Source organism: Onychomys torridus, chromosome 8 (assembly GCF_903995425.1).
Source record: "Onychomys torridus chromosome 8, mOncTor1.1, whole genome shotgun sequence".
Classification (NCBI taxonomy): domain Eukaryota; kingdom Metazoa; phylum Chordata; class Mammalia; order Rodentia; family Cricetidae; genus Onychomys; species Onychomys torridus.
The window spans coordinates 45,899,634-45,923,068 of NC_050450.1; the positions used below are offsets into that span (position 1 = coordinate 45,899,634).

At 49.1% G+C, this 23,435-nt stretch overlaps 1 protein-coding gene across 1 annotated transcript; it reads right to left on the reverse strand.

Annotated features, from left to right (window-relative positions):
* Positions 1 to 950: 950 nt before the first annotated feature.
* On the reverse strand, positions 951 to 4,290 carry Hand1 (heart and neural crest derivatives expressed 1). The gene is made up of 2 exons (XM_036194576.1): positions 3,403 to 4,290; positions 951 to 1,946 (listed from the first exon to the last, which is right to left on the reverse strand). The coding sequence occupies exons 1-2, from the start codon at positions 3,943 to 3,945 to the stop codon at positions 1,842 to 1,844; spliced, it is 648 nt and encodes a 215-aa protein (XP_036050469.1). The 5' UTR covers positions 3,946 to 4,290; the 3' UTR covers positions 951 to 1,841.
* Positions 4,291 to 23,435: the final 19,145 nt, after the last annotated feature.

The window sequence follows — 23,435 nt, forward strand, 5'->3', positions numbered from 1 at the left end:
GATGCCGGGTGGAGGGTGGAGGCGTCCGCTCTGGGTCTCCGTCTTCGGCCCCAGCTACAGCCAAAGGCAGCCAGCGCCCTTCCCGCCTGGTCGGTCGGCAGCAGGAGCGAGGCAAGGCCTGAGCACGCGCACTCAGAGCTGCGTTGGTGCCGGTGGGCCTGGGAGCTGTTCCCAGCCAGCCAGCACTAGGCAGCGTTCACACGCAGGGAACCGATTGCTTGCACGCGACTGTTGCACGCGGAGATGCCTGCCTTAGCGCACCCCAGTTTAGCTCCATACTCACCCGCGGCCCCCAAGCAAAGGCACCAGCGGTCGATGCAGACGTGGGGACGCAGAGCCTGGCTGCGGCCACACGCAAGGGGATCATCCACTCACTACACATGCTCTCAAAAGTATTTGTTAAGTGTTCTGATGTAAGAGAGAAACCTCAATTTAACTATTAACACTTGGTTATTTATGTATAAAATAACAGTTACGTAGGAGAGAGTCCTTAACTGCCTGCGGTGCTTGGAGTTGGGCTAAGAGGACCAGCGCAGTCCCAGGCTCTAAGGAGTGGCTCTCATAGGAGCTAGAAGTCTATGAGCTCAGCATTCTCCAGCACAGAGGCGGGGCTCCTTTGTGTGGTAGCACCCCTTGTACCTCCACAAAAGCTCAATCCACACACCAGTGTGCCAGCTAGACTGGGAATTCCCAACCAAGTAAGTCCCTTTTTTCTGATTCCTTCCTCCCGTTTCCACGGGTGACTCTAACTTGCTGTTATCTTCTCAGATCCTCAGACCTTCGCTCTTCCTTCCATCCTCTGCCTGCCTCTTTCTCTCAGTTTGACCTGCAGATTGGTTCGATATTTATCAAAAAAAAAAGGGGGGAAGGGTGAGCGCTGGCACCAGAGACCACGGGAGGGTTGACCAGAGAAGGATGCTGGCAGCGATACCACACAAGCCTGCGAGGTTCTCGGAAAACGTTTTATTAAGTCAAGAGCATAGATATTGCTTTGGCAAAGGGTGGGGCTGCGAGTGGTCACACGGATTTGAGGTAGAAAGAGGGTGAGGGTAGGGAGATATATACCTGAGAGTAACAGGCATGATAGGTAGTTTAAATATGTTTTAAAATTCGGCAACGAAGGGGAAAGCTTTTATTTAGAAAGAAAAGGAAAGAAATGGAGAAGAAAGAAGGAGAGGAAAGAGAGGGTAAGAGGACGAGGATAGAGAAAGAAAAGGGAAGTGGGGGGGGGGGAGGAAAAGAAAGGGAAACGTTTCCCTTGGAAAGCAGAGGTGCTACAGAGGGAGGGAAGCAGTGCCTTCCCTCTAGATAGGAAGTGCAGCGACCAAAAAGGAAACACACCACTGTTCCGAAAAGAGCGACCCAGGCAGTGTCCGTCTTCCCGGCAGGAAGCTACTGAATACTCTTATTGCATTTTAACTCGAGAAGGCGTCCAGGGTACTGACCCAGAGCCCAGGAGACAAGAGAGCGAGCCAGACAGAGGCACCAGAACGGCCTTGGGGGCTGAGTTCCACCCAGACGGGTTGGAAGGGTGCGTCTTTGGGTGCCTAGGTTTCTGCAGTCCCTCCTTTCTTGCGTCGAGCCTCCAAGATCCGCCCTTGGCGGGAAGTGAACATATATATAAATTTCTCTTTCTCTTATTGTATTAACAAATTCAAATGACATTGCACGTGCGATCCTAAGTGGGTAGTTGCAGCAGCCGACCCGTCGGCGCGCGGCAGAGACAGGGCGAGGCGCGCGCGCAAACCGCGGGAACCGGAGGCCGGCCTTGGCCACTGCGTCCTTCTCTCCGGGTGGCCAGGTGGGCCAGCCGCAGCCGCGTCCTCGGCGCCCGCCTGCTCTCACTGATTTAGCTCCAGCGCCCAGACTTGCTGAGGCCAGCCGGTGCGCCCTTTAATCCTCTTCTCGCCTGGCCCCAGGGCAGGAGGAAAGCCTTCGTGCTGAGGCTGCCAACGGACACAAACAAAAAAAGCAAGAAAGTCAGGTTTAAGTTACTCAGTTCGGTCTCCCCAGCTTGGAGGGGAACACGTCGGGAGCAGAAACTGGGCGTCTTTAAATAAGTGACAGATGTCTGTGAAGCAGACAATCAGGATCATAAATCTGCCTTTATGCTCTAAATTCCTAGGACCCGGGATGGTCTGAACAACTTGGGAAGGTTTGCTACCAAGAATTGGCCAAGTCTGGGGAAGCTGACTCTCGATGTTTTGGTTTTAGGGCGTCTTGGGGGCAGAGAGAGCAAGCATCTCAGGGGGCTGCTGTGGAAGGGTGGGAATTGGAATCCACTGGGTGTATAACTTGTTCCAGGTTTTCAGCCTGTGCATCTGGGCTGGGGTACACAGTTGGGAGCTAGTACCGGTGCCAGAAGCCTCCCTCACTATGCAGGGAGGAAAGAAAGAACCGGCCTGGCCTCCACAGTCCTTCTGCCCAGCTCTCCTAGCAGGAACCCACCGTGGTGCTACTGGTGGTGCTCCTCACGCCCTGTCAGCCCGCATCTCCAGCAGCCCAGGCCTCAGGCAGCTGAGGCTGGAAGTCTGCCTTTCCGGTGGCTCCAGGTAAGCTATCCCTACTTTGCCACAGGCCCTGAGGGTCAGATAAAAACCTGCAAAGCTCCCCAGTCCGTTCTAATGGGCCTGGGCCTGAGCCTACCAAACTGAAGGAACTCCGGGGGCCACAAGTCCCACTGCCCTGAGAAGGAAGTTCACCCACACTGGAGAAGACCCAGACAGGCTGAGGAGGCTAGCTCAAAGGCCAAAGCCCCTCCTGCTTCTTGAATGAATGAAGCAGACTGGACCCAGCGTTGAAAAACTGACTTTTCATCCTGCTTCTCCCTGATTCCTCCAGTGAGCCTCTGTTTCTCCAGTTAGAATAATAGTAGGAGATTCTCCAGTAAACCCCTTGGAAAGCGCTAATTGGCTGCACACTCAGATATTCATTCTCAAGCAAATTAAAGTAGGGAGCCCCTACTTCCATCCTCTTTTTACTTTAAAAAATTTTTGGAGTACGAAATTTACGTACTCCTACATTTACGTCATTTCCTACTTCATTCTGAACCTGGCTTCCAGGGGAGCCAAAGGAAGGCTCAGAACTTAAAATTTAAAACAAAATATATTACACGCGCGCCTTTTTTTGGGGGGCGGAGGGCTCAAGGTTTTTCAATTCATCCTCAAAGAAGGCCCTAAGATCACCTTTAAAAAGCAAGATTCTGTGTTCACTCAGCTATGACTAAATTTAATTGTGACTCTACCTCCCCTCCGTGCACACAATGACAGACTGTGACAGTCTCAGAACTCTCCCCAGCCTTTCAAAATCGCATCCAGAACAACACAGCTTTCGGCTGTTTGCAGGCCTGCTTTTAACCCAGCTCTCGCACCTTTGGCTAGAGCTTACAAGCCCGGGACTCACCAACTCCCTTTTCCGCTTGCTCTCCCGGCCGCCATCCGCCTTTTTGAGTTCAGCCTTGAAGGCCTCGGGGTCACCCGCTTGTGCATCCTTGGCCAGCACATCCATCAAGTAGGCGATGTAGCTGGTGGCCAGGCGCAGAGTCTTGATCTTGGAGAGCTTGGTGTCCGCGGGCACATTGGGGATGCACTCACGCAGCTCGGCGAATGCGCTGTTAATGCTCTCTGTGCGCCTCCGCTCCTTCTTGGGTCCTGAGCCCTTTCGTCTGGGCAGGCGGCCTCCGAGTGCCTCCAGCCGACCTGGGCTCTGACCTGGCCTGACATCGGGACCATAGGCAGCCGCCGCTACCGCGGTGGTAGGTGGTGGCCCGCCGGCAGAGAAATCTGGGACAGCATCAGCAGGGCTCAGCAGCCAGCTCTGGAAGTAAGGCCGCTCCTGGTGGCAGCGGGAGGCCGGACCAAAGAGGAAGGGTTCGTGGAGCATGGGGTGCGCCGGGTGTGGGTGGTGATGGTGGTGATGGTGCGCGTAGCTACCCACGAGGTTCATGTTGGAGAGGCTCCTGGCCTGTGCCGCCAGCTCAATTAGCGCCGCCCCATGCGCCCCACAGAACGGGGCCACCCGTGGGCTCCCGGGGCCGCGAACTGGCTGGGTTTTGGAGGAGTTCTGGAGATGGATGACACGCGGGACCTGCTGGCTTCTTTCAGGGTTTCTGTAGGCAGAGAGGGAGAGGGTGTGGATTTCCAAAGACCCGTTTAACCCTTCTGCGGACTTGCCATCAGGATCCCGCTTATTTAAGGCCTCGGCTTTGATGTCAACCTCTAGCTGGAGCCAATGGCAGCAGGAGGAAAGGGGGTGGCGGTCCCAAGTTTTATGCTCAGCAAGCGCCACAAGATCCTAGGCTGACCACAGGGACTGAGAACCGGCCCCGCCTATGACCCTCCCCTCTCCTAGTTCCCTCCTGGGAGGGCGGGGGCTGCGAACTTGAGGCCAGGCCTGCACACGCCCTGTACTGAAGCTACCACCCTTTCCTCAAGGATCCCAGGAAAGGATTCTGGAATCATCCCTTGAAAAGAGAACTTCACCAACACACACTCATACATTAGATTTCACAGATAGGGACTGAAGACCAGAGCAAAACTCGCCCTTGTTTTTAGGCCTAAAATTCAGAGTAGGATTATTCGGCATTCCCGAACCCGAACTCTAAGGACGCTCGCTGCTCATCGTGGGAGCCTGAAGGCCACTGGGCGCAGCAGGAAAGTAGGCTAGGACCTAACACCTCCAGCCCCGCCCTTAGGTCCTCTGCTTCAGGCTGGACCTGGAGCTACTGCCGCACAAGGTGGTTCTCCGTGGTCCAGTTCTCGCCCAGCTGCCGACTCCCAGAGGAGCCTTCCAGAGACGGTGGTGGAAGGGAAGAGGGCGGGCAATGGAGAGGGCTTCCAGCTCTTGGGCACTGACCGGTTTGTTCTGGGGGTTGGGGGTTGGGGGTGGAGGCAGTGGCTGATCTCTGCTCCTCTCGCCTCCCAGGCGCCTGATTCGGGTGTAAACGCCGGCAGACCGAGCTGGTGGCGAGGCAGCCTGGCGGCGCCTTGGCCCAAAGGCATCTCTGTGGCAGGACTCCCCAGTGTCTTCGGAAGATTCGCACGTAGAGCTAGGAGCCGGCGACTGCCGGGCTCTTTGCTCCTCCATCCGGCTCACCACCCGCATGAGAATGTTTGATCCAATAAAGATACCTCCACTGGAGCTGACATTGTGGGAAACCAGCCCCTCACCCCTGCTATCCACGGAGAAACCAGCCTAGGCCACTTCACACCCACAGGCTGAGGCATGGTCTACCTGTACAGCCTTGTGCTGCTCCCCTCCGGCCTAGGGCATTTCTCCGAGTTGGGATTCTAAAAAGAGATGACTTTCCAAGGGCTGATAATAACCTGGGAGGCCAGGATATAAGCTTCAAGTCGGGGAATCTGGGTCTTCTCTCCATTAAGTTCCCTGTCTCTAGGACCTCTCCAACCTCACCAACCTTTCTGGTCTTGCTCCTAGGTGGGTTGCAGAAAACGTGCCCCCTTTTCAAGTGTGAGTTAAGGGGGAAATGGGGTTATGTCAATTTCGCTTTTAATCCAGTCACTCCAAAGTTGCTTACTGAGGCCCATCCTGTGAGTAAGACAATTACCAGACAGGGACAGTGGGGGAAAGGCCACAGTGTGCAGACGGGAACGTGAGGCCCAGTAGCAAATGGGTAAGTAAAAACGAATGTGGAGCAGGCCGTGGACTCAGCGGATGACAGGCCTCATGTGTAAAATCCTAGGAACGCGTGTGTATTGAGATTCTGCGTGTCTGTGTAAACGTGGACTTCGCTTCAGGGCATGGATGGAAGCTCCGACTGTCGCTGGGGTCTGAGCGCCAAGGTTCCACCTGTGGGAGCTGGCGGGGCTGTGCAGGAGTTTGTGGGCATCGGTGGAGAGAGGTCCTGCAACCCCTCTTTTCTGCCCCAGGCGAGCTGGAAACCCGCCGCGCTTGGCGCCGGCCGCGCTAGGGTTGGGCTGAGCCGGGAGCTGGAGGAGACTCGCCGGAAGGCGCCGGTTCCGAAGCTGTTCCGCAGGGTCCTGCGCCTCGCAGATGGGCAGATGGCGAGGCACTCTCTGAACCTGGGAACCTGGATGGTGAGAATGAACTCCATGAGATGGGCCTGGTTCCTCAACTCAGCATAGTCTTGACCCCAGCAGTCTTCACCCCGGGCACTGTAATAGGTCTGTACACACAGGCTGGCCCCTTAGCTGGCACACACCAACGCCTGAGTGTAATTACAGGTCGCATTCCCCTTAGTAATACAATGACATGGCATGCGTACAGTATTGGAACATCCACTTGTACCTAGAATTTTTTTTTTTTTTTACACACGTCTGTCACCCTCTGAGTAGGTTAAACATAGGGGCTTTCAATTTGGGTTCTGGGGGTACAAGAAGACTATAGTTTTATCTGAGGCACATACCTCTAAACACTGGATGCAGGGGTGCACACGTGTTTTCACGGGTCCAAGCACTCTTTAATTACATTTATTTATTTGTGGAGAGCTCACGGGTGCCCTAGTGTGTGTGGGGGGAGGTCAGAGGACAGCGTTTGGAGGCAGTTCTCTCCTTCCAGTATGTAGATTCCTGAGATTAAACTGAGGTGGCCAGCCTTGGTGACAAGCACCTTTGCCCACTGAGCCCTCTTGCCAGACCACAAGCACTTATTTTATTTTTAATTAACTATTTCCTTAAAAACAGAGTCTCATGTAGCCTAGCCTGGTCCCCCTGCCTCACCCAGTTCTGGGGTTTCAGGCAGGAGTCACCACTACACTTTGTGTCTTTTTTACAAGTTCCTCAGAGTTATATTCACAACATAAACTCTCAAAAACAAAACAAAACATCTTACCAGCTGGGCAGTGGTGAAAGCAGTCTGAGCCAGTTTGGGATGCTAAAGCAGGAGAATGGAGCTGGTCAAGAAGTTCCATTAAATGTCTAGTAATGGACAGAAGTGAGGGGGGAGGATACCAAACTAGTTGTTTTTCTAGCTCTAATTCTTGGTTTGGGTGGCGGATAAGGGTATAAACTAGATTCAGTACTGAAAGTGTAAGATTTAATGTGAAGGGTCACAGTTTTCTCTTTCAAATGCTTGTTCTAGCTGTGTAGAAGTTCATTGAGTTGTGCATATGTTGAGTCTGGTTATTTTTGGTGTGTGATGTTTTTGTTTATTTGCAAGTTTTCTTAATAATAAAGTTTATTTTTAAGAAAAGTTTAAATGTTAGATCTGGCAGCTCTAAAAGCCAGTCTCAAACCCAGCAGTAACTTCAGTCTCCCCCCAAGCCCTCCCCCCCCCACACACACACGACAAAAAATCCACCAGACAACATGCATATATACTAATGGTCACAAATAGACATTCTCGCCCGTTGACAAGCTCCACAGCAGCATTCAAATCAAAGTCTCTGTATTCGATTCACTCTGCGTGGTTTCCAAACACCGGGGTATGCATTGGGGGCTTTGCATGTTTTTCCCAGCCTTAGAAGAGAATCACATTGACAAAATGAAATTGTCCAGCGGTGCTCATATTATCAGGTCACCCACAAGGACAATGGACAGTCACATAGGGTCACACTAGCATCTATATAAAAAGGCATGGCTTTCCACCCAGCAATGTGAGGCCCACGTTCCTGACACTACACAGATCACTTAGGGTTGCATATCTGGGCTAGATATTCTGGTAGAGAATGGATTACATACAGTACAAGGAGAGAGTCATCACACACACACACACACACACACACACACACACACACACACACACACACGCCACAATCCCAGAGGCCCCTTGAAGGCTCCCAAATCACCTGCTCCCCGGTGCATATTAAAGGGTAGGATGTCCCTAGACAGTGCCATTGCCTCGGGATTGGAATCAAGGGAGACTTATGTGAAATCTGCCTGGGCTGGGGGTGGAACACTCCCCACTACTCACAATTACCAAAATCAAGGAGAGGGCAAGGTTCCTAGATGCCAGGCCCAGCCTTCCAAAAGTGCTTAGGGTGTCACCTGGGGCTCAGAGGAGTGAGGAGGACAATAGGACAGGAAACAGGGTGGGGAAGTGACAGGCTCCTGCGGTGGGGATTCCCTTTCCAACCTCAGGCCGTGTGTTGGGGTGAGGGGTGGGGTGGGGGTGGCGGACAGGAATTTGAGCAAAAGACTTCCAGTTTAGCAGTTGTTTGTGGGGTTGTTTGGATTTTGATTCTCGTGCAAAATCAGGCTGGTCTCCAATTCAATATGTAGCTCTGGTAGAACTTAAATTTAAAAAAATAATAATTTATTTACCTTTATTCTATGTGCATTAGTGTTTTACCTACACGTAGGTCTGTGTGAGGGTGTCAGATCTTGGAGTTACAGACAGTTGTGAGCCACCATGTGGGTGCTGGGAATTGAACCCGGATACTCTGGAAGAGCAGTCAGTGCTTTTAACCTCTGAGCCATCACTCCAGCCCCAGAACTTAAATTATTTTTCCTGTGGCCAGTGACTCCCAAGTACTGAGTCTACACCACCTCACCTCGAATTCTGGCATCTGCTAGGAACTTACTGTTTCTTTCCTTCTCCAAGCCTCCTCAGTTTTCCCATTTGAAAAAAAAAAAAAAAAATGGTGTGTGTGTTGGGGTGGGGGGAGAGATAGGACTGGCCAATTGAGTTTGTAATTTCTGTCTCTTCAACTCTCGTGTCATAGATCCACCAAGGTCAGCCCGGCTTCACTCTCCCTCAGTCTTCCTCTGTGCAGATTAAGCCTCAGGAGCCCAGCACTCTAGGGGTTCTCCTGCCAGACCCCCAGTGCCTCCAGTGTGCCTGCGGCTGCCACTGCCGGTCTGGCACTCTGAGAGGCAGGCTTCTCAGGTCAACGATACTGGTGACACTGGGCAGGCAATCTTTCCCAGTTCACAGAAAAAAAGAGCATACTCCTCCGAGGTTAAGCAATGGTGTCAGGGAAAGCAGGCAATAGCAGGACAGAGCCCACCTGGGTTGAAACTATCACTTCCCGCTCCTTCTCTCGGAATGCAGGCAACTGGCAGTTTGCTCTACCTGCCCCGGAGAACCAGTGGAAGGTTGGGTGAGGTTTGGATAGGCCTGGGGCAGTGGTTGGTGTCCTGTGGCACTAAAAAAAAATAGGAATAAATTCAACCTGCAACAGCCCCTAGGGATGGTCTGATGCTGCCTCATGGCTGAGGAGAAGTGGCAACTTTCACTAGATGGAAAATCTTGCCCAGGGCAGCGGACCAGGCCGCTGGATTCCGCTGACACTGGGCTATGCTGGTGGAGTTCGGTCCTCTCCTTGTCCAGCTGATCCTATGGAACCCAACTGCCATCCGTTTTCTGTACATGTGTATGTGTGTGTGTGTGTGTGTACACGCGCGCGCGGGTGCGGCCGGGCCGGGACCTGCGAACCACCTCCGGGGACTTAGCTTCCCCGATGGCACGGTGATACTTTGGAGAGAGGCCGGGTTCCTCCCTGCTCACCCGACAACGGCCTGTAAACTCCAGAGAGCACACGCACCCCGGCGCCCACAGCAAACCCCGCGATCCGCAGCATCCAGTGACCTTGACGCCACGGGCAATCCCCGCACCGGACCCCTTATCTAAATAGGGCAGTAAATCAAGGGCCTGTCAGGGCTCGGGTAATTACAGGAACTCCATAAAAAGGACCCGGCCGGCCGCCTGTTTATATTAGCGCGGTGTAAAATATTCTCGCTGTCTTAGGGAATCGCGTCGCGCAGGAACGCGCCATAAATCAGCCCCCAGGCCATTTGCTGCGGCAGCCTGAGCGCGCAAATCCCTTAAACATTTCTCGGTCGCATCTAAGGAGGGTCTAGGGTTTTCCAATCTGGCCTGGCTTGCTTCTCTGAGCAGAAATAGTGATAGGCAGGGGGGCTGATGTTTCCAGGAAGCCATTACCAAGAGAAGCCTTGTCGCTTTGGTGTGGGGGACTTGCAGAGATACTGTAAGGACCCACTTTTATAAGGACATTTATAAGGAAAATGAGACCAGAGAGGGGAAGGAATTTCCCTAAGGTCACACAGACTGATAGAGTCCTGGCTCAGACCTTGTGAGGCTGGAGCAGATACCTCCCTCCCTGGGACCCCTTTTCTTGGGATGAGGAGTGTGGTCTGGCCAGAGAGAATCCAAGCCAGAAATGACTTGATGTTTGGTTGTTGTTGTTGTTGTTGTTTTGTTTTGTTTTCTCCAGAGACAGGGTTCTCTGTGTACTCCTGGCTGTCCTGGATCTCATTCTGTAGACCATACTGGCTTTGAACTCACAGAGATCGGCGCTTGCCTCTGCCTCCTGGGTGCTGGGATTAAAGGCATGCCATGCGCCACCACACGGGCTCCGAAGTAACTTTTATCTAATGTTAGATTCATAACTTTGTGAGAATATTCTTAGAGTTTTGTTTTTGTTTTTGTTTTTTTTTTTTTTCCTGGAGCTGAGGACCGAACCCAGGGCCTTGCACTTGCACTTGCTAGTCAAGCGCTCTACCGCTGAGCTAAATCCCCAACCCGAGAATATTCTTGTGTGCTCCATGGCTTCTGAGTCTGAGCCACACCTTGTTTGACAGGTGGCAACTGAGACCCAGAATAAGGGAAAATAGTGAAGGATGCAGCTACACACAGATCCTCCAGTGCTGGGTGAAAAAAAAAAAATCCATCTTGATTTACCTACCTTGGCCACACTGTTCCCTAATGAAAAACAGGAGAGAGAGAGAGAGAGAGAGAGAGAGAGAGAGAGAGAGAGAGAGAGATTGTGTAAACCTCATCCATTCTATGTTTTTAACAACCTCAAAAAATTCAAAATCTATTTAAGGTAAATCCACCACCCCTGCCTTTTTCTAATGAGTAACATAAATCAAGCTTACGGAAAAAGAATATTAAATTTTCCGTGTCCTCCCTCCAGGCTGAGACCAGAGGATTGGGAGAGAACATGGATGTGCTTCCTCCAGCCCCTCCCTTTTCTGTGCCCCCACCCCATTCTCTCTCTCTTCCGAAGTCCGTAAATGACAACGTGTTTACACGAGTTTTTATGTTGTCTGAGCTTCGTCCCGGCTCCGTTCCCTCCTGTGTGTATTTTCCACACTGAGAGATGTCTGCTTCGGGAAGCTGGGAAGCCTTCAACCTAAACAGAACCCCGTCTGATTGGAAAGTGTATTTATTTGAAAAATCGTAACTCACGGTTTTGGTGAAAACGGACCCCAAATTTATGGGATGGCTTGGGGTGCGGCAGTCATAAATCAAGAAGTACCGGACGTCTTCTACCTCGTGTGCTCCACCCCCATTCAGAACTGGAGTGGGTTCTGGGAGAGTCCCTGTCCTCACGGCTGAGGCCTCCCTGCTCCAGCCCCACAGCACTTAGTGGCCCAGAAGGCAGGTGGGTGTCTCTCACCAGGCCGGGTGGCATGGAGGGCGATTTCATCTGGAGTGATCAGCTAACTGTTTTGTGGACTGGGGGCATATTGGTTTTGTTATGGCTTTTTTTGGATTCTGTTAGCTGTTCTCAGGACTACCGCCATTTTTACACTTAGAAGGTTATCTGTGCTCTGCACTGGGAAGGTCAGTTCTGAGGCCTGACCTCTTGCTTCCAAAGTCTGGGAAGTTTTTTTCCTTCATAAGCCAAATCTGAATTCCTAGGAGGCAGGGGGCTTTGGCTCTGTAGTGCAGGCAGTGTACCAGGCATGCGCCAGGCCCTTGGCATCTCTGTTCAATCTCCTAACCAAAACCAAATCAAGCCACTTCACCTAGTCCTGGTGACCATGCTCCCAGCTGAGGGCTAGGAGGGTGTGCAGCCAGAAGCCAAGCTGACCACAGAGGCTCCAGATGGTCTTGGTGGCGTTGGACTTTTATGGAAAGCTTTGCTTTTTCTCCCATTTCTGTTATTTACTTATTTGCATATTTTGCTGTGCTGGAGATCAACCAGAGCCTTGCCTGAATGCTAGGCCCGCCCTCTTTCTTTTGACATGATCTCATTTTTTAAAACCCATTGGCATCCAAGACACTAATATAGCTGAGGTTGCTCCTGCTCCTGCTGCCTCCATCTCCCAAGCCGATTACAGGCACGTACCACCACCACGCCTGACTTTCATACTTGTGTTTCTTATTCAGCCTTGTGCTTTTCACTGGCAGAACGCTCCCCACCACCCCCAACCAGGAACCTCTGTAGGCTTGCCCAGCAAAATGAAACTACCTCAGGAAGAAAATTCAGGGCTCTAAATTCCAGCATCCTTTTCTTCCAGAGGAGGCCAAAGAGTATGTGGGGGTGGAAACTAAGGTTGCTAGCCCCCAGAAACCCCTTGGTTGGGTTTGCCATTTGTGATAGAAATGATGTATTCAGTCGCATTCAGTGAAAGAAATGTAATACATTCCAACAGAGAAAGTCTCATCTGTGGGTGGGAGTCAGAGCTGATGTGATACTCCTTATGTCACAAAGGTGGAGACAGAGGCTCCTCTTCGACTCCCCTTCCTTAGAACTTGGGGCTGGGTGTAGAAATGGATAGCTCCTCCTCTGTCCTCTGGTCTTGATTCTCCAGACTTCACGTAGCCTTGCTCTAAGGGGCCACAAGTCCCCAGATTCGCCCTGGAACAGAAAGCTTAAAGCCATCAGGAGTATGCATGTCAAACTGTGGCGAAGGTCTCATTAACTGATCCCCCTAAAGCCCACCAGGGTGGTAATGGCTTGGTATGGGGGTGAGAGACAGACCCACCGTGGATTCCTTTAAACTGGTGGCAACCCGGAGCATTCCAAACCCTTCCTTCACCCAACAGCCCTAGGAAAGAAGCGTCAGCCTGATGGGTAGTCTGATTATTTTAAACAGGTCCAGGCTCCATCCGTCATCTCTCCCATAATGGTCAACTGTAAACACACTTTAAAAGAGAAAAACAAAAAAGGGATTTGAGGTCGACACTGGGAAACCGCTTAGCTCGCTGGCAGATGCCTTGGCAGGCTCTTCTGGCCTTTGGGAGAGACGCTAATGTTCAGTTTTCCATTTTTTTCCGTTGAAGTTCAAATCTCTTGGGGCTCTTCTTTGTCTCCTTTCCTCACCGAGGGGAGGTCTTCATTAAAAAGTTAAAGGGCCTTGGATGTGGAATGGAGAAGCACCACCCCTATCCTGCCCTCAGCTGCACATTGTATCTCCATCCTGTGGTGTTGTCTTGGGAAGAATTTTGTGCTGAATTACAAGGGGGCTGGTAGACAAATACCGAAGAAATCACAATCGTTTTCTTCCCTTGTACCGGTACTGTGGATGGAACCCTGGGCTCCACCACCAGAGCCCCCGCCCTCAGAAACCCCCTAAGAAAGCGGTGCATAGGGAAAAGGGGGGTGCACTTGTGTTTTTTCTTCAGAGGAGCGTTGTTAGGACAGGCTTCCTTCCAGGAAGCCTGAACATGCGTATTTCTCCTGGTGAGAGTCCTTCTTGGACAGACAACCCCATCAAGCCACCCACAGATACCAGGGGACCGGAGCTTGTGCTCATTAGTTTCCCAAAAGCCACCCACAGTGTGACACAAAGGACTGGCTTTCTTAGCTGTGGAACCTGGCCCCAAAGCCAAATCCCACTACTGCAGCTACTCAACCCATTTTCATCCATGAAAGCTAAGGCTTCCAAAAAGCTGTTAACCGAAAGGATGGAGGTGGAAGGGGAAGAAAATAAGGTGGCAGAAAAAGAGAACGGAAAGGAAAGTTCCAGAAAACAGAGCAGAAATTAATCTAATGGCCTCTTCTCTCCTGCCATAAAAATCACAGAGGAAATCAGGTCTTTCTGTAATTCGTATAAAAACCAATCAGAAGCCAAGCTCACCCAAACCCATTGTGTCTCCAACAGAGTCTCCTAATTGAGAGAAATTGAATGTACCAGGCGACCAGCCATCCACAGAGCAAGTCCCCCCCCCCCCCAGGGTGTTTGCTATGGAGTCAGAGAGAGTAAACATGGTTGGATGCACAGGCTAATCCTCAGGTCTGAGGAAAAGGGGACCCTCTGGAAGCCCAGGGGAGAGTGGGGGCTAGGAGCGGGGAGAAGCCTCCTTCTATCCTGCATTAGATGGTAATGGTATATCTCTCATAAACAGCCGAGTGTCTTGCTCAACCTCTCACCTGACATGTTTTTTGTTGTTTAACTCCAGCCATGACAGATGATGCTAACCGCACACAACACCAAGGTTACCAGCACAGACTCTGGGGTTGGGGAAACGGAGGGGGCCTCTCTAAGAATCAGAACAGTGCTGGGGTTCCTAGGAAAGGCTGTTACACAAACCCTGGGCAAGCAGGGCTCTGGGGAGAGGGAACCACAGAGTCTGACCCTCAGCCTGCAGTGTCGTGAAGGTCCAGCATCACCCTCTCCTCTGGACTCTCCTGGGCATGGTGATTCATAACATCTGCTAAAAGTACATCACGGATGCAGCTAGTGGTGGCACTAGAGGAACATGGGTGGAGTCAGCTTTTTCCCAGCCAAAGGTAAATGTGTTCATTCTCATTGTCAACTTAGTTCATTCATTTATATTTCTGGGGTCTTTTTTTTTTTTTTAGTATGATTATGATGATGATCATGATTATGATTATTTAGAAAAATCTATTTGCTGCATGTAAAAACACCTTCACAAACCCTGTGGAGAGTTTGCACACAGCCCTGAAGAGAGAGTTGCTATCAGTAAAGTTGAGCGGCAGACGATGGAGCAGGTTGAACGAAGCTTTGAGACCTGAATTTCAAGGAGAGGGCAAGTGAATTGTAGCTGCAATTCAGTCAGTACAGCACTAGCCTGGTGGGAGGGAGGCCTCAGGGTCCAGCCCTGGTACTGGGGGTGGTGGTAGGGGTGGAGGATCAGTTCTGCCTTTTAAAAAAAAAAAAATACAGTTAATCAAGAACGAGCTAGTTACCTACAAATGTTATTCTTGTTAGCAATGTGCTCTCAGGGAAGTCATTATGCAAACAGAGAAAAGTGACCCATCTATTGGAAGAATGAGGCATGGAAGAGCATGGGAGAGAGCCTAAATTTTCTGGATGGTAACAAGCTACCTAGGGTGACAGGGTTTTGTGCACCCAAAGCCAACATCTAATTAGGCACAGTACTGTCTCCACTGCCCTACCTCAGGCATAGGACACGGTAGAGACTCCAAAACACACTTGCTGAAAGAAATAATTGGTTACATGAAACTGTGAGATTCGATGGCCTCTCAAGCCACCGCTCTAGGAAAACAACAACAACAACAACAACAACAACAAAAACAAAAAACAAAAAAACAAAAACACGCTTAATTGCACATAGCTCTATCTGTCACTTGGACTCCTGGCATACGAATGTGCATGCTTCTTCTCCAGGTCTTGTCTCTTGATCTGACAGACGCCTGCCTGCTCTATCTGATATTAGTTTAGTTGTCTTTGCCTGAGGCTGCCCCACCATCAATGAAGGTTGCAATTGAGATGTGCATTCCCCACCTTGTACCAAACAGAACACTAAGTATAGAGTTTTTCTCCAGGCTTCACGAAACACCAGAAACAGAGTAGATGGATGTTGTCAGTTCTCAGAAGTGTTGTTCTTTCTCCAAACCCTTGAGGCTAAGTTTTCTGTCCCCATCTACAAAGGCAGCTGGGTCCTGTGCCACCACCCTCTCGTGCATTCTTCTCTTCATGTCTGAGATGCCTCAGGGAGGGTACCAGAGAGCTCCGGTTCAAACCCCCATCTCCCTAGCACCAGTGAGACAGAGGCAGGAGGATGGCCAGAAGTCTGAGGCCAGCTTGGTCTACATAGTGAGTTCCATTCCAGTCATGGGATACCTAGTGAGATTTTGTATCAATCAACAACTAAGCAACCTGCTAAACTATTTCAAATCCCCTAATAGTGCTATATAATATTAACAATAGCTATTTTATGTATGCACATGTATATTTTGGGGACCGGTGCTGAGGCCCTAATCTAGGGCCTCACAAATCTCAGGCTATACCCTAACCTCATTATTTACTGTAATTTATTTATAGCAAATAAATTACAACAAACATTGACAATAATTAAAGAACCTGCCACCAAAAAAATGTATTTACTTGGCTTTAGTCCCTCACTTCCAAACACTGTATCCTGTGAATACTTTTCTGCTAACTAGATTTCATGTTTAGCAGCTTTTTTTACCTTTAAAATTATTTTTAGCTTTTAATAATATTTTTGATAATTCTTGAGAATTTTGTGCAGCATATTTTGATCAGATTCATCTCCCTGCTTTGTGTGTTGTCTGCATATATAAGTGCAGGTATCCTTGGAGGCCAGAGGGTTTGGATGACTTCTGGAGCAGGAGTTGAAGGTGGCTGTGAGCCACCTGATGTGTGTGCTCTGACTAAGTGCTCTTAACTACTGAGCCATCTCTCCAGTGAGACCAGGCTGGCCTCAGACTCATAGAGATCCACCTGCCTCTGCCTCTTGAGTGCCGGGATTATCGTGCAGCACCACGCCCAACCAAAACAGTTTTAGTAGTGTTTTGTGTATGTTGACTTGTCACAGTGAGGTTATAAACCCCAGGAATCTGGCCTGGGGAGATAGCTCAGTTGGTATAGTGCCTGCACAGCACACATGGGTTTCATCCCCAGCACTGCATAAACCAGGCATTGTGAAATACATCCATAATCCTAACATTTGGGAGGTAGAGGCAGGAGAATCAGAAGTACAAGATCACACTCAACTCTATAGTGAGTGCAAGGCCAATCTGGGCAATGTGAGAAACATTGTCTTTAAAACACACAAACCCAGCCAGGCGGTGGTGGCACACGACTTTAGTCCCAGCACTCGGGAGGCAGAGGGAGGTGGATCTCTGTGAGTTCGAGGCCAGCCTGGGCTACAGAGCGAGATCCAGGAAAGGCACAAAGCTACACAGAGAAACCCTGTCTCAAAAAAACAAAAACAAAAACAAAAAAGAAAGAAAGAAAGAAAGGAAAAAGAAAACACACAAACCCAAGAAGGAGAGGAGACATATTTTGCCTGAGCATCAACCACAGCAAACGCATGTAGAAGTAGCTTAGTGTGTATGTTGGATGAATAACCCAAAGAATGACCCCTTGCTTCAAGGGACAGCCTTGAGGTAATGCTACTGTACTAAGAGGGAATCTGTCACTATGGTCCTACCACAATGTGAAGGATGAAATAATCTGTGGGAGAAGACCTGACACACTCAGTATATAAACTGTAGGTACTTTTTTTTTTGCTAATGTCTTTATTGAGCTATAATTTATACCATCTACATTGTTCTGTGTGTATGTTGAAGATTTGTTATTGCATTTATTTATTTTTGTATTCATGGGTGGGGTGGCATACACGTGTGTTCGTGAAGGTCAGAAGACCATTTGTAGAAGTTTGTGCTCACTTCTACCATGTGGGTCCTGGAAATCAAACTCACATTATCAAGCTTGGTAGCAGGACCTGCTGAGTCACCTCAGTGGACCATTTATTTTATATTACTTTATTTATTTATCTTTTTGTTTGTTTGTTTTTGTTTTTTGAGACAGGGTTTCTCTGTAGCTTTGGAGCCTGTCCTGGACTAGCTCTGTAGCCCAGGCTGGCCTCGAACTCACAGAGATCCACTTGCATTTGCCTCCCAAGTGCTGGGATTACAGGCGTGTGCCACCACCGCCCGGCTATTTATCTGTTTTATAGCAGGGTCTTATGTAGCCCAAGCTGGTCTCAAACTTGCTATATAGCAGGGAATGACCTTGAACTCCTGATCTTCCTGCCTCTCCTTGAGAGTTGGGATTATCTGCATACTCAAGCTTATTTTATAAAAATTCTAGGCAGAATGATTATTATTCCAGACAGAAAAGGTGCAAAAAATAACAGAGAGTTTCTGTTTACCTTCTCTTCCCCCACATTGCCATCTTTCACAACTGAGGTACATTTTTCAGAACTAAGATACTAACAGTGATGTGTCACAGTCAAACCAAACTTCAGGCTTTATTTAGATGTCGCCACTTTTTTTTTATTTAGGTCTCTTTTCTGTCCTGGGATCCTGTCCAGGAGGTGCAGTTGTGTTTTGTCTTAATAACTTGTAAGGAGGTCGGATTGCTTCTATTAGCTGTTTCCTTTGACCAGCTAATTTGTTTTTTGTTTTTGTTTTTGTTTTTTCCTTTAAGACAGGGTTTCTCTGTGTGACAGTCCTCCTTGTCCTGGAACTCACACTGTAGACCAGGCTGGCCTTAGACTCAAAGCCTCCTGTGTGCTGGGATGAAAGGTGTGCACCACCACCGCCCTGCTTGACCAGCTGATTTTGTTTTGTTTTTTGTTTGTTTGTTTTTGTTTTGAGACAGGGTTTCTTTGCACAGCTTTTGCATCCAGCTGAGTTTTTCAAAGTCCATCTTCAGGTATCCTCCTTAAAGCCTTAACCATATTAATATAGCACACAGTGGCTGGCTTCTTTGCCTGCCAAAGCAGACACTTTCTGAACTCAGCTCTAAGGGACTGAGATGTCTCAGGGGTATGTAGGATATGGAATCCCATCATCTCTGGGTCCTTAGCTGTGCGTCTCCTGCCAGGATAACCTGGGCAAAGTCAGACCTCAGTCTATTGGGAAAAGTCAAGGTTTGCAGCCAGATCCAGAGTCCAGAAGTCACCCCTTGTACCGACTTCCACGTACACTCCTAGAATGTGGAGATGCCAGTATAATCTAATGTTAATAAAGAATTGTGACTAAGGGAAGTCACTTTTTCCAGTGGTACAGCCACTGAGAAGTTCCCCATGCTCACACACACCACAGAGTATGAATGCAGGCAGGGAGGGAGGAGCCAGTGAAATGACTCAGTGGTTAAGGTACTTGCTGCCTTGCTTGACAACCCAAGTGTGATCTCCAGTATTTACCTGGTGAAAAGAGAGACTGAGGCCTGGCGGTGGTGGCACACACCTTTAATCCCAGCACTCGGGAGGCAGAGGTAGGCGGATCTTTGTGAGTTTGAGGCCAGCCTGGTCTACAGAGATCCAGGAAAGACACAAAGCTACAGAGATACCCTGTCTCAAAGAGAAAGAGAGGGAGAGGGAGGGAGAGAGGGAGAGGGAGAGGGAGGGAGAGAGAACACGAACTCTCACAGGTTGTCCTCTGACCTCCTCTCACAGTGTGGCATTCCTGTGTATACACACAGTAAACAAACAAACATTACGAACTAGGAGGACTGGGGGGTGGGGAAGGGCCTCAGTGAGGGTCGGATAAGAGCAGGAAATGGGGTGAATATGATCAAAATCCATGCACACATGTACAGCCCACTGACACGCACATGTACATTCCTATGCAATGAGCTAGGGCACCAGATTGGCCCCGTGTCTACTTATTCATGTTTGCTTGAGTTGGTCTCACTTTGTTCAGAAATAAAGACATAACTGTCCTGGAATGGATTATGATTGAATTATTTTGTTTTAATGAACAGAATAAAGAAAAATATCAGAATGCATTTCAGAAGTATCATTGTGTGAAATTTTTGTCTTGTTTACTTTTATTTTTAGATTTAAACTTTTTGCTTACTATTTTGTCTGTGGTATGTGTGTGTGTGTGTGTGTGTGTGTGTGTGTGTGTATGGGAGCACATGTGGAGGTCAGAGGACAACTTGTGGGAGTCTGTTCTCTCCTTTCACTGTGTAAGTCCTAGAGATCGGACTCAGTTTATCAGGTTTGGCAGCAAGCTTCTTTCTTCCTTCCTTCCTTCCTTCCTTCCTTCCTTCCTTCCTTCCTTCTTTCTCTTTTTTTTTTTAATTTTTAATTTTTGGTTTTTTGAGACAGGGTTTCTCTGTGTAGCTTTGGAGAATTTCCTGGAACTCACTCTGTAGCCCAGGCTGGCCTCGAACTCATGGAGATTCTCCTGGCTCTGCCTCCCGCATGCAGGGTTTAAAGGCATGCACCACCACACCCAGTTTGCCCTCCCCCTTTTAAAAAACATTATTTATGCCGGGTGGTGGTGCACGCAGCACTCGGGAGGCAGAAGCAGGCAGCTCTCTGTGAGTTCAAGGCCAGCCTGGGCTACAGAGTGAGTTCCAGGACAGGCACCAAAACTACACAGAGAAACCCTGTCTTAAAAAAACAAAAAACAAAACATACAAAAAAAAATATTTATGTATTTATTTGTGTGTGTGTGTGTGTGTGTGTGTGTGTGTGTGTGTGTGTGTGATTTTGAGACAAAGGCTCCTTCCTATATATTCAGGCTGGCCTGGAACTCACTATGTGCAGTTCAGACTTGTCCTCAGTTCTTGTCTCAGTTCTCCTGCCTCAACTTCCCAAGCGCTGAGACTAGCAGCATGTGCTGCCACCACCACCCTGTTTAAGTGAAACTTTCACTTCAAATGGGTGGGCCCTGGGTCTGAGGAAACCACGTCCACCTCTTGAGTTCTTATCTCTGGTCCTGGTCTGACACAGCCGTGAGATTCTGAACTGGCACTCAAGAGGTGTGGGGACCATGTTCCTGTTTTTAATAAACTGAGGGATTCTGAAGTCAGACCTGGGCATGGAGAGGAAGACGTAAGTTTCAGAAATTACCTAGCCCATCCCCGGTCCTGCCAAGGTCCAGGTGCAGAAACACAAGTCCAGAAGAGGGTGGGACTTGCTCAAGGTCACACAGCAAAGCTGGGACTCTGGAATGAGGAATCTAACGTTCCCATTTTGTCTTCACTGTGAAGACTAGGGGCTCCGGGGAGCAGCTCTGGAGACTCACAACCCAGGGACACGGCTGTGGAATGTGTTGGAGAAGTAAGACGCCTTCGCTCGCAGGCCCGACAAGCCGACAGGCCCATGTGTGGCAAGAAGAGGCTGTGGTTATCTGCCACCCGCTTCTGTTTCGTTTGGTCTGTCAAGTCCGGCAGCAAAGTGCCCCAAATGTGTGAGGCTTGATAAAGCTGGACGGGACAAGGATAGGGATGCCAGGACATCAGGGACCAGAGCCCAAGAGATGTGACAGAGCCCCTGTCCCTCCGGAAGCTCCTCCCTGAGGTCTCTGGTGGAGATCCCCCCTCACATCTAGGGGCCTGAGTCCTCTCCATCACAAGGCCCAGCACCTTGTTGGATTTAGATTTGTTTTAAAAAATTAATTTTACAAAATGATAAAACATCTTACAGGCGTTGAGTGGCGTGTTGAGCATGCTCTCCTATACCCATCCAGACCTTCCCTAATCTCCCCTTAGTCCCCACTGTCTCGATACATTGTTTCACCTCTCTTACTTAATCTTTACTTGGGTGATTTATTTTATGTGACTATGTGAAACCCAGGCATCACAAAGGAGAGAAAAAAAGTCTGTCTTGACTCTTCTTGTTTTTCGAGACAGAGTTTCTCTGTGTAACCCTGGATGTTTTGGAACTTGATCTGTAGACCAGGCTGGCCTCAAACTCACAAAGATCTGCCTGTCTCTGCCTCCTGAGTACTGGAATTAAAGGTGTGTGCCACTACTGCTTGACATATTTGTCTTCTTTTAATAACATTTGGTGTGTGTGTGTGTGTGTGTGTGTGTGTGTGTGTGTGTGTGTGTGTGTGTGTGTGTGTGTGTGTGTGTGTGTGTGTGTGTGTGTGTGTGTGTGTGCACCTGCGGGCAGGGCATGTGCCCAGGTACACAAATGAGTTCCAGGGACTGATCTCAGACCTTCATGTTAGTTGGCAAGTGGCTATAACGGCTGAGCCATCTGGCCGACCGCATTTGTCTTTCTGAGATTGCCTCAGTGTGCTTAATATCATTGTCGCCATTTGAATCCATTTTCCCACAGACAATGTGACTTTATTCTTTGTTTCTGGCTGTGTGTATGCACCACATTTTCCTTATCCATTCCTCCGCTGATGTCCACCTAGTCTGGCTCCAGAGCTTAGCTACTGTGTGTAATGCTTAGTAAACACTGCAGTGCAAGAATCTGAAAGGAATCACCGCACCAGATTTCACATTATGTTATAAAACCGCAGTGACAAAAAGCATCAAGGCATAGTCACACACACACACACACACACACACACACACACACACACACACACACAAAGAAAAGGAAAACCAGTAGATCAAAGCAACAGGACAAAGGATACAGAGACAAACCCAGAATCTACAGCCACCAGAATCTTGACAACGATGCCCAAATACACACTGGAGAAAGAGAGCCTCTTTAACAAATAATGCTGGGAAAACTGGGTGTCTGTGTACAGGAGAGTGAAACTGGCGGATCCTTTTCTCTCACTCTAGGAAAATCAACTCCAAATGGACCATAGGCTTTTTTCTTCTGAGAACAGTTCTCAGGAACCCTCCCTGCCTTAGTCTTCTGCACTGGTATCGTAGGTGTGCACCGCCATGACCAGTTAGATAGTCATTTGTTTGTTTGTTTGCTTGTTAAGACAGGGTTTCTCTGTGTAGCCTTGGCTGTCCTGGAACTCGCTCTGTAGACCAAGCTGGTCTCGAACTCACAGAGATCCACCTGGCCCTGCCTCGCCTCTGCTGGGATTAAAGACGTGCGCCACCGCCACTCAGCTAGATCTTTATTTATTACTTTTTTTTTTTTTTATTACACTTACATGTTTTGTGAAGTGGAGGTGTGTGGAGGTCAGAGGGCAATTTGTGAGAGTAGATTCTCTTTCCACCGTGTGGGTTTCTCGGATGGAGATTAGGTCACTAGACTTGGCAGCAAGCACCTTTACCTGCTCAACTGTCTCACTGTGACTCAGCTAGATTTTTTTAAAAAAAGAAGTCCTTCTTCTTCTTCTTCTCCTCCTCCTCCTCCTCCTCCTTCTCCTCCTCCTCTTCCTTTTCGTCCTCCTCCTCCTCCTTCCTCTTCTTCTTCTTCTCCTTCTTCTTCTTCTTCTCCTTCTTCTCCTCCTTCTCCTCCTCCTTCTCCTCCTCCTCCTCCTCCTCCTCCTTCCTCTTCATCATCACTTTGTGGTGCTGGGGATGGGATAAGGTCTTCTACATGCTAGGCAAACAATTCACCATGTCACCATATCCCAGTTCAGTTTATTAGTATTTTTTTTAAAGATTTATTTACTTATTATGTATACAGAAGAGGGTCCAGATCTCATTACAGATGGTTATGAGCCACCATGTGGTTGCTGGGAATTGAACTCAGGACCTCTGGAAGAACAGCCAGTGCTCTTAACCTCTGAGCCTTCTCTTCAGCCCCGGTTTATTAGTTTTCATACAGAAAGCAATACAGAATTTGGGGGTGAAAAAAACAACACTTACACTCCTGTTTCCAGAATGAGAGCACAGACCATCCCAGTGTGTCTGTGTGTATAGTGTATGTGTGTGTATTAGAGTGTATGTGTAGGTGAACATGCACATGTATGTGGAGGTCAGAGGTTGACATTGGATGTCTTCCTCCATCACTCTCTATTTATTCTTTTAGAAGTGTGTGTGTGTGTGTGTGTGTGTGTGTGTGTGTGTGTGTGTGTGTGTAAGTATGTGCACATTCGTGCAGGTGCCCACAAAGGGCAGGAAAAGGCATCAGATCCCCTGGAGATGGAGTTGTAGATGGTTCTGACCTGGAGGACATGGGTGCTGGGAATCAAACTCTGA